Genomic DNA, 11,879 nt, shown 5'->3' on the forward strand with positions numbered 1-11,879 from the left:
ATTTTGAGTGTGTGTGTGCCATTTTCAACGGCAAAATGCCCATTCTGTCCTGTAAAGTGTAGGGATATTCATTGATTCATCGAACACACCAGTTATCAGAGATGCCAACCCTCCCGATTTCATCGGGAGGCTCCCGATAATTCACCCCAACTCCCGACCTTACGATCACCATCCTTATCCTCCCGATTTATTATAAAAAATTAAAAAAATGATTTTTTTTTTTTTTTTTTTTTTTTTTTTTTTTTTTGGCGCTTATCAGTATATATATCTGTGAATTGAATGAGAAATATCGTCTGTTAACTTTAGCATGTAGTAAATCCACTATATTAAAAGACAAATTAAGAGTAGCGAAAGATTGTTTCAGCATATGGATCGCCGTAACCAATGCGTGGATATTGACACAGAATCCAAATGGCGGAAAATCAGCTAAAGAAGACCAAGAAATGGTATCAGAAGTATAAGACCGAACACTGTATCATATATATGAAAGGAATTCATCATGCATTTTGTACAATTTGTATGTTATTTTAAAAAAAAGTGGGAATTATTGAACTAAATACACATGTAAAATGCTGCAAAATAAGGCTCAGATTGCACCAGAGAGCATCTAGAACCCCAGAGCTTCCAGGGCCCTAAGGCGGGCCCTGGACCCCGGCCGCATGGGTCGGGCGCTACGCGCTCGAGATGTGCGCTACGCGCACATTATTTGGTGTCCGTTACAAATCCTCCCTATTTATGTTTTCCAAAAGTTGGCATCTCTGAGTTATGACGAAATCGTGCATATTCTACCAATGATCAATTTAAAAAAAATTGTCCTGTATGTAGGAACTGTAAGAGGCATTGATCCATGTTTTGTTTTTTAATACAATTTTTGTCAGTAAAATACAACTTTGGGGATTATAGAATACAGTTTTTGAACTCCAGAGTTTGGCAGGTCTGACATAGATATGCGCTTCACCAACATGATATTCAGTTTTACTTAAATGTTACTAATTGAAAATTCCAAATGTTGGCAGCTATGAGCTGTTTTCAAAGGTTCATCGTCTTCCCTTTTCAACACATGACCCATCCATCTCAATGCAAAATGGAAATGAAATAACAATGTGTAAATGGAATGATCTATATTTATATTTGCAAGTATATTTACATTTTTTTTACATGTACTTCAAAAAACGTGATTTTTACCAACAGACCAAAATTGTGCCTTTGGTTTTGTGTGATAAGATTCAACTGCACATATTGTATAATTGTAAAAGATTGTTTATGGAGTATTTGAATGCTCAGTTTCTTTATCATTTCTGTTACAGGAAACTGCAAAGAGACAACTGCAATTCACAGTGCCACGAGTCGTAGCTGTGTCCCCTCAGATGAGACTGGTAGAAGATAGTCCCTCATCGCTCTCTTTACTGGACATATATAAGAAGGTAATGAAAAGATATGGTATTTACCATTCAAATGAGACTGCTATGAGAGAGTCACTATTCAATATCCTTGCTAGACAATTGCAAGAAGGTAACATTCAAGTATAATATACAGGGTTCATGACAGAGTAGTACTTGGGTATGTACACAAAAAGGGGGAAATGCAAATTTATTTTCATGAAAATTGGGGGAAAATGAGGATAATCATTTAGTATGTTGATGTTTTTAGGGGTGTTTTATCAAATATGCCTTTATATCATCAAATTTTGATGTTGTACACAAAAATTCTTTTGAATGGTATAAAACTGAGCTTAATAAAGATATTCTAACACCCGTTATTTTGGATTTCAGAAAGAGTCCCGCCAGTGTTTAACATTTAGCTTGGAAATAAAGAAATGATTTCTTGTTTTATTTGTTCTGCTGCACATCAATGTAATTTTTGCAAGCAGGTTTTAAAAGAAGGTGATTTTGTGGTGTTCGAAAAAGCAGGTAGAAACGGACCCACCCCCTCCTCCAATCAACCGATTCCATCAGAAAAACATAATTGATCGTGATTTTCTTCTTGTTCACAGTGGTGTTCCAAGCAGCAGGTGGAAACGGACCCACCGATCAACCGATACTATGAACGTCTAGCCGTGGTCCAGCTCCGAGGCTCGCAGGCGAGTCATCAAGTCCTGCGGGACATTCTGAAGGAGGTCCAAACCAACATGGTTCCCAGGACGCTTCTCAAAGAGTGGGCGCTGGATACGTTCCCAACTTCAACAGACTACTTTGCCTTCAGAAAAATGGTGGGTAGAAATCATTGATAAGTGCCTTTAAATTGCATGCGTCTTGTAGAAAGTTATTTGGGGGTAGGCTTTGCTCCTTTTGCAACACTTCTTCTTCCTCTTCCTCTTCTGCGTCCTTCATTCCTCTTCATCTTCAGAAATCTTTTTTAGAAATCCTCTTCTTCTTCTTTTACATTCTATTTTATTGCAAGAATAAGTTTGTCAGAATCTCTTCTGTTGTTCACAATTTCATTGGACAGTTTCAGGTGCTATATTCTGCATTTTGTTTTAGCTGAATTTCCTTCTGTAAATATTCAAATGTTTTTATCTGCGGAGTAACTTAATGGATTGTGGTATACTTCAACTATTTGCGTCATCATTAATGATGCCAACAAAATGGTATGTTGAAACAAGCATCTACTCAGGATTTGTGTAGTATGCCTAACACCCTTGATGCTAGTGCTAGGGATGGGGGACTTGAGGTAAATTATTCCAAGGGGAAAATATCCCAGACAATGGTTCTAACCAGAGTAACAGATATGTCAGTGTACACTTTCAACGTGCAGCATTGCTTCAGTTCTTTTAAATCATTTCTCTGGGATGTCACACATTTAATATTTCTTGAAATCTTTACTATAAAGGATTAAAGGCATCGTTTAACAATGTTAAATCTGAGATGCACGGCCCTACGTGTTATCAGTGTCTGTGATATGGTGTAATAAAGTGCCTCAAAAAAGTAAAAATCTTTGAGTGACTGGTTTTACCATACTTGTTTTCCCAAATAGACTGTAGTGTTATGAAAACTTTAGGAAAACGCAAAATTCGGTTCTGATTTCCAATCATAAATATCTTGACAATCAGACAGGCGATCGGCTTGTAAAAGTCATGGGGTTCCTGACTGGCCTAAAGGTTTATACTTATCATTGCAGCATGAGCTAAATCCAGGATATTGTTTCAGAATCAGAGACAAAGTTACCGGATCCCTTTAATAAATATCTCTGTGTCTGTCTTCTTTTGCATACCTACCTGTATATATATCATTATTTCTCAATCTCTCTGTTCTGTTTCAGATGTGTGGTCAGTTGGCCTTGCTAGGTCTGGCTGAGTTTGTTCTTCACTTGACCCGACTCAACCCTGAGATCATTCAGATCGAGAGAAACTCGGGACTCCTCTCCGTCTTCTACTTCAGATTTGACCTGGATGAAACAAGTGGTATGTCCATATTTTGTTCTATCATTGTGTTTTAAAAGCCGTCTGTACTAGTTAGCTAGGAGGGTTTAGACCACCAAGGGTGTTCACTGACAGGTGGCTATCTCATCAACTCAGCTCTCAATTAACATAAGAAAAAGAGGATCATGGGGGACCAATGGTCACAGATTACCAGGTAGACATTGTTTTCTATATAGAGGGAGCAAGTAGCTACAAGTAGTACAGATGGGCTTTAAAACATCAATATATGCATTTGAGTGAATTATAAGGTAAACAGTATATTTGAATGCTTGTACAGTTGTTTATCAGAATATTCACATTCTTCATCGAACAGAACATTTAGATATTGCAACTGTACTTAAGAGGGAAAAAAATAGAGAAAAAAAGTCAGTTGGTGCATGTCAAAGCTGAAAAAATGTGTGGTTCATAAAATGTGAGTTGATAGTTAAACTGTATGAACAAGAAATCATTGCAACTGAAAATTTTTCATTTTGGTAGTATTTGTCAAGATGAAAAATGTTTTGCATAGAAATAGACATCTATGTATCAAATCATATTCTAGAACACTAGTACAGTGAAACCTGTCTATGAAGATCACCCTAGGGAAACAAGAAAAGTGGTCTTTATAGGCAGGTGGTCTTAAAGTGCAGGTTCCTGTAGAACAGGATTCAATGAGAAACCAATTTCAAGGGAAACACAAAATATATGGTCTTTGTAGACAGGTGGTTACTGAAACAGGTTTGACTGTACCTTTCTACATTGAGGGCAAGGTTTTCACTATGTTGACTTGCCTGTTGCATTCCCTTGTCGTTATTATCGCCCCTCAAGTAAAATCACAATCTTAAACAATTAAATGTCTGTCTTCACTACACAGGAGAGCTTGATGCAAACCGACCTGTACCGTTCCGCTTGACGCCAAACATCGCCGAGTTCCTGACCACGGTCGGAGTGAACGGGATGCTGAATGCCTGTATGATATCCATCGCTAGATGCCTCGTGCAGCCATCCTTCCAGCTACCGGCCATCCTCAAAGCTGTGCTCCGAGACGAGATGATAGCATGGAGTAAAAAGGTACGACTCTTAAAGCCACACTGTCCTACTTGTAGCTCCTTGCTTCCTCTATATAGAAAACAATGCCTAATCGGTGACCATTGGTCCCCCATGATCCTCTTTTTCTTATGTTAAGTGAGAGCTGAGTTGATGAGACAACCACCTGTCCAGTGACCTTGCAGAGTGGTTTAATCCCTCCAATAAACTAGTACAGATTAGCTTTAACATGCTCACAGAATTAAACATGTTTTCCAACTAATCTGGAAATCAGGGGAGAAGTGGAAATGAGTTCCCTTTTTTACCAGTCAGGGATGAACATGAGAAAAATAACATGAATCAGCAGAGAAGCCAATCTTAATTTTTTTTCATATTCTTTGCAAATATATAATTTTGAGGCTTAATTCTTTAAAACTTTAAAACTAAATTTGTAGAATAATATAATATGATATATTATGTAAAATAATTTTATTACCTATTTTTATTTTGCAAATAAATCATTTTAAGAATTCAATATTTCTTTATTTTCATTCTTTCATTAGATTCCTCTGCCAATATATTGATTAATTTCATTACTTATTTTAATTTTGCAACAATATAATTTTAAAACTTTCAATGATTCTTTATTTTTATTCATTTATTTGATTCCTCTGCCAATATATTCATTTATTTCATTATACTTCATTTCCAGAAACAAGAGGACACGTCAAGCTCGTCGTCCTCCTCAAGCAGCTCTACCGCTTCTACATCGTCAAGCCAACAGACTCCCTCAGAGAGTGAGCTTCTTATCACCTTGGTTACCAAGGCTATCAACGCTATCATGACGAGACTACAGAGTAAGTCATTCTTTCATTTATTGTGTCACCCTGATTTTTTTCTTCTCATTGTATGGGGAAAATTTTATTTCACTTATTTATTTTTTAATTTCAGTTTTATTTAAACAGCGTTTCCTCTTCTATTGAAGGCCCTGTATAAAAACAATTACAAACAACTTTTAAACAACAACTTAGAGTTCTTGTAATGGAATTGGGAGTGGGGGAAGGGGGGGGGGGGTGGGTATTTCATCCCTCCCAAAAAGTCCCCCCCCCCCCCTCCAAGTTATGTTATTCTGCCCCCACTCTTTTTCACTCTTACCAGATATTTTTTCATACTCCCCCCTTCCCACCCCTATATCCCCTGAGTTTGGATCATCACAGGTTATCAGAAAGTCAATGGTGATTTGTGTTTTGTGCATTTCTCCACAGCTGTGAATTGACTCTAGATTCACATGTTTATCTGTGACTTTCATGTACATGCCTATGAATATAGAAATCAGCTTTCATCTTCTACTTAAGGGGGATTGTTTCCATTTTTTTCCTGTTACTCCCCCCCCCCCCCTTTTCTTCTCTCTCTCTCTCTCTCTCTCTCTCTCTCTCTCTATTTACTCAATTCTGAATCATATCGTTTGGTTTTTCGAGGTACAAATTATTCTCTATACAACTCTCTCTTTCCATTCGTTCATAGATCTTGCTCAGTTTGAGGGCGGTGAGAGTAAAGTGAGTACGTTGGTGGCAGCAGCTAACAGTCCTGATAACCTGTGTCGTATGGATCCTGCCTGGCATCCATGGCTGTAATGTAATGATGGTAAGCAAATTTTAGTCTTCTATGTTCAGTTTGACTCGCTTGATTCCAACACGTAAGTACATTGGAACCTCATTACAACCAAGACCTGTGTTCAATTCAATACTTAAGTATAAAATTTAAGCTTTTTACTTAGTATTTGGCTTTGAGAAAATACTTAGCCAATTTCGGTATTCAATTCAAATTTTTGGCTAAGTATTTTACCCTATATTTAAGACAGCTCCCTACCAGACTTAAGCCAATTATTTGGAAGCCTTGATTGGCAGGAATATGGTTTTCTTATGCAGTATTTTAACCTGCCCACAATTATATCAGCACGCATTTAATGCACTGCATTAATTGCACATTACTTTTGACTGACAGTGTGACGTCACAATGCTTATCAGTCAGTATTTTACCTAGATTTTGTCTCAGGTCAGTAAAAGTCTAAAATGCGGTTTGAATACGAGATAAGTAAACTTCTTAGCTTAACCATTTACTTAATAAATTTCTTACTTAGTCATAGTATTGAATTGAATACCGGCCCATCTCCCTGGGACAATGGAAATTACCTTGTTATATCAGTTTAAAAAACAAACAGATATCAAGAGCTGGGACCAGCACAATCACCTTGTTATAAAAGAGCTCTTTATATAATGAGGTTCCACTGTACTGCCATTAATGTTTAGTCTGCTGACAGCCGAAAGGGCATACAACAGGCCTTCTCAACTGGCGGCGCGCCCCACTTGTGTCCCGGGTCAGTTGAATTGGCACGCGACTGTTGCAACAACAAAACAACAAAACAGAAAGGAAGAAAATATATATTTTAGAATTAAATACTCAGCTAAATCAAGAAGTTGCAGTCAAATTTGAGGCTGAAATGCCTGCTTAACAAACAGGAAGAAAGGGGAATTTATCATTTTTTACCATTTTATACGAATCTAAACCTAAGGTCTGAACAACAATTAGCTTACGATGGGATACCAATTTTAATATTGCCAATCTCTGGAAACATCTTGTTTTTGTTTGTTTGATTTTCACTTTATTTTGACATTTCCCGTGTTTATAGCACACAAAAAACTACATGTAAATGTACCTCCAGTGTAATTGTACCCAGGAATTGTACTAATTTTTTCACATCAATATGAAATTATGATTGATTATATTGTGGAATGAAATGGTGCTAAAACTGCCCCATTTTGGTCTTTAGAAAGCCCTAAATCCACCAGCTTCAGGGGGCTCTGCCCCCTGCTACCCCCCGTTAAGGCTTTGCCCCTGGACCTCACCCATTTTCGACTAGGTCGCTATGCTCCCTCGCAGCACAGTCAACCATACAGGGTGGCACTTCAACTACAAATTCTTTTCGTTTTGGCACTTCTAATAAACTAGTTGAGAAGGCCTGGCATACAATGTAAATCCATCCTTCAATGCGTAGTTAACCCTTTCGCGACAACCATTCCACGTTTTTGGGTCTGGCTGAATAAGTTTGTATTCCATAGTCCTCAAAAATATGCCAGAAACATGATTAGAAAAGGCAAAAATTTGTGCACACACTGCATCCATTTTTGTTTCACGACTGTATTGCATTTGATGCCAGGAATTTAAAAAGAAGGAAAAATAAGATTTAAAATCCTTTAATTGGCAACATGTTGAAAGATTCAAAACCATTGTTTTTCAATAAAAATTGGGAATTTAATTTTGTTCAACTTTTCGACAACATTTTCGCCCATCTTTATCCATTTCAGAGACAATACATTTTATTTTAACTCTGTACAAAAAACAAAACAAAATTATTGTTATACAGTAGGCTTGCGGGTGCACCATGTGAGAGAGAGAGAGAGGATTGAGGAGTCCTGAAAAGGACTATCTGTAATCTTTCTTGGCCAATTATTGTTGCCAATTTGAAGAAGAATGTGTGATTAATTTGGCCCTGAAAATAAATCCTGTTCTGAAAGGGTTAAAGTTGAGTATTGTACATGCAAGTGTCAATGTCTGCATGTTGAACGGTGTATTTATTGAAGACGCCTAGTTGAGCATCACAAACAGTGAAATGGCACTGGACACAACTAAGGGAACATGGGAGACTACTCATCAGATGGAGAGAAAAATTTGTCCAAAGTTTTGAATTATTGTGATTTGTTTTGTATGAGGGCATTTCGTGAGCAATAGTTTCATGGAACATTACTGCACGTGATAAATATAGCAGTATTGAATTTTTGAACCATTTAAGTACATAAAATGTTGTAATAAGTGCTTTATCAAGTCTATCATCGTAATTTAGTACAGGTAGGTTGAAATGGTGCACGCTTGCAGCAAAGAAATATAATTATGACATTATTGTTTGTTTTTTTGTTTTGTCTTGCTCTGTTTGCTTTGTTTTGTTTGTTTGTTGAAGAGAGAGAATTTAATGAAATTAAAGAGTGAGATACTCATGTAAAGACCCCCTATGTGTCATCATTGATCTGAAGAGATTGATATTTACGTACAATCCTTGAGATAGTATTGTATGTAAATAAAGTATTAAAAACTGATGTAAAAACTTTTAGTCATGGTGCCTTTAACATTGTCATTTTTCTGTATATTTTTATATAAAATAGAAAAGAAAAAAAAAAGGTATAGGTTTTAGTACAAATGTCCTTTGAATTTTAAGTGACATGTACATTTTTAAATCTTTTTCCATTGTGTATTTAAGTGAATTTAGTATGTTTTAATTTTTGTATGTATTCCATTGTGTTTAGTTATATATTGGAGGCTTTTTTAAAATCAAGTACCTAACCTTAAATTTAAAAATGTTAAATACCGGTAATACAGTTTCTTATTTTCTTTTGTATACAAAATTTAAAAATTCACCATTTTTATATTAGGTCACAAAAGGTCATGTGACCTCTGTAATAGTATACCTGGGCAGCGTCTCACGAAAGTACAAGTTCACCGACATCCCATTGAAATGCGTGTATTAAGTTTAACACACGTTTCAATGGGATGTCGGTGAACTTGTACTTATGACGGTTTCATGAAACGCTGCCCTGATCTTGATGAATTACGTCAAAAGATTCAAAGACTTAAAGAAAGAAAAATATATGATTTTCTTTCTCATTCCTTTAGATGCATTAGACAACCAGTGCGTAGGAATTGATAACTTATCAAATACCTAAGCTGTATCGCTGTATATTTCTCATCGTTAAATCCTGCGGAAGATTATGGTACAAATCATGCCTTTTCCCCCGGGTGATTATAATGACTATATGCTTGACTTCAAACCACTGTGGGTCGAACATTAATATCATGATTAATCTAAGCTTACCTTTTTTGGGTGACTTATTCCATTAATAAGATTGCTTTTCATCTATTCGGTTTGTGGATTTCTCATTAGGTATGCTCCAATGTTGTAGGATAGTGGGTGTGTACATGTATTATTCAAGGTTATGTGAATTCAATGTACTTCATGTATTAAAAGGGGTTGCCGATGAAAAGGGCACCTTTAAAGGAACTATGTCCTATTTGCAGGCAAAAATATGAAAATGTTAAAGGTAAAGACCAGTATTGGAAATGCCCCAATTTAAAAAAATGAAATGGAACCTCTTATTACCAATCATGTGAAAGAATATGTTTTGACTAATACACACCCTGTACATGATGATAAAAAATTTGCCTGGAAACCGCCTACTAATTGATATATTTGGTAAATTAGTTTATCTATTGGTATGTGAGAGATAAACGCACGTGTCACGCAAGTGCGCATAGTTCCATATACATCTTTCTGCGTACAGTGCTTGTAACTTTACGAAAACTGGGCCAAATTTCTTATCATTTTGATGATTCCAGAACCTTGCAGTACACACAAATACTTATATGCTAGATGATCAATTTTTTCTGATTGATTCCACAACGTTTCTTTCACAATGCAATCGCATGACTAGAGCTCAACTTTATCTTTAACAGACCCCCCCCCCCACCCATGAGAAAAAAAAATGAATAGATAAAAAAATAAAGATTAAAATGATGAAAATGGATGGATGGATGAATGAATGAATGAACTAATTAATGAATTGATTAATGATTTAAAGTAATAATAGTAATAATAAATGAAATAGAATATAGAAACAAAATTAGACACAAGTTATAGTATTGAAAAATAAAAATATTATTGAAATATGAAGCAGAAATATACAAGCCAACTTAATTTGACTGGGAAAATTGCAAATAGACCGGAACATGCTTTGAATTCATCATGGTGTCTCATATGTACAAATGTTGGTGCCTATTCTGGCATGTTGCCCATTTTTGTTTTTACCTTATTAAATGCCTTGTCTTATTTTGAACAATAGCCTAACAGCTGACGGTATTCCTCCCAATCAATACTTATAAACAAGTGTATAGGTTTAATAATAGCATTGTGCAGTCTAATTTTGAACAATATCCAAACAGCTGACGGCTGACGCTATTTGTCATAATCAATACTTATAAACATATGTATTGTTTTGATATCATCATGTACCTACTGTGGGGCACACCCTTTCCAATGTACATGTAGCAACCAACCTGCAGATGTACTTTACATAAAAACACTCTCATATTGAATGATAAAACCATTAGGTCTACTGTTTGGTAGGGTTTTTATGTAACGTTTTCATCTTTATGAGAATTACAAAGAGATTTTGTGTACTGTGGTCATGATCTTTCCTCCTTTTTTTTCAATTGCCACTTTCTTACTCCATTCTCCCCTTTTCCTACACTATCGACTGCCTCTCTCCCTCTCCATTTTTATTTTCTTATCTTCATTTCTCAATGTTCTTGTTTTTCCTGTTTTTCTGTCTGTCTCTTTCTATCTTCTTTTTCTCTGAGCTTTTGCTCTCTTACTCTCATTTTTTCTTGGTTTTCTCCCCCTCCCCCTCTCTCTCTCTGTCTCTGTCCCTCTCTGTCTCTGTCCCTCTCTCTCTCTCCCTTCTCTCTCTCTCCCTTCTTTCAGTCTGACATCTCTACATGTATCCCTCTCTGTCTCACTATTCTAACTTTTATTTTCTTCTTTATCTTTCTCCTTCCTCTCTCTCTTGCCTTCCTTTCATTCTATCCCTCCTTTGGTCACCCTCACCTCCGTCTAGTTATCTCTCTCTCTCTTTTGATTTCATCTTTCTATCTCTCTCTGCACCTCTATCTCTTCCTCTTTTCTGTCACTCCTTCATTCTCTCCCGTCCACCCTTTCTTTCTCACCGCTCCATCTCCCTCCCTCTCTCTTTCCTTATCTCCCTCCCTTTCTCCCTCCCTCCCTCCCTCTCTCTCTCTCTCCCTTTCTCTCTCTCTCTCTCTCTCTTTGTCTCCCTTTGTCCCTCTCTCCCTCTAACACTTTTCCATTAGTGGAAGTCGTGCATGGGAGAGAACTAAATCCAATTGTGTGCTTGCATTAGTTATGCTCATATAGCCCTGCAGTATGAAGGCTCTTGAGTCGGTCAACCGTCGTTGTTTGTTGAGTAAACTACCATCGGCGCATAGAATATGAATGTAATACACATTCGACGGTTCCCATTCTCATCTTTTGAAGGAGAAAAAAAATTAGTATGCAGCATTCCGACAGCGAGGAGAGGTTTTTTCCCCTGTGTTTCTTCCCCCAAGTCATGTGGTGTTATGAATGAATTCTGAAATTTAAATTAATTCCTGAACAATTTATGATTAAACATAAGATATTCATATCATAGGTTGCGTTTGTTTCTTTTTGTTTCTGATTTTGTGTTGTTGTTGTTGTTGTTGCTCTTGTTCTTGGTTTGTTAATAATCACTGCTAAATTTCCCAATATTGATGTTTTACAAGAATCACCTCTTTCAGATTCATTCTAAAACCT

At 36.5% G+C, this 11,879-nt stretch overlaps 1 protein-coding gene across 1 annotated transcript in view; it reads left to right on the top strand.

Annotated features, from left to right (window-relative positions):
- Positions 1-11,879, top strand: part of LOC584028 (transformation/transcription domain-associated protein) — a 92,167-nt gene that overhangs the window by 77,719 nt on the left and 2,569 nt on the right. The window contains exons 75-80 of the mRNA XM_030990334.1: positions 1,308-1,424; positions 1,994-2,209; positions 3,259-3,400; positions 4,272-4,468; positions 5,136-5,280; positions 5,948-6,067. Of these exons, the coding sequence (XP_030846194.1) occupies positions 1,308-1,424; positions 1,994-2,209; positions 3,259-3,400; positions 4,272-4,468; positions 5,136-5,280; positions 5,948-6,057 (927 nt within the window). The 3' untranslated portion in view covers positions 6,058-6,067. The remainder of the gene's footprint in view (positions 1-1,307; positions 1,425-1,993; positions 2,210-3,258; positions 3,401-4,271; positions 4,469-5,135; positions 5,281-5,947; positions 6,068-11,879) is intronic.

The sequence above is a fragment of the Strongylocentrotus purpuratus genome, unplaced genomic scaffold (assembly GCF_000002235.5).
Source record: "Strongylocentrotus purpuratus isolate Spur 01 unplaced genomic scaffold, Spur_5.0 spur5_scaffold_19, whole genome shotgun sequence".
NCBI lineage: Eukaryota > Metazoa > Echinodermata > Echinoidea > Camarodonta > Strongylocentrotidae > Strongylocentrotus > Strongylocentrotus purpuratus.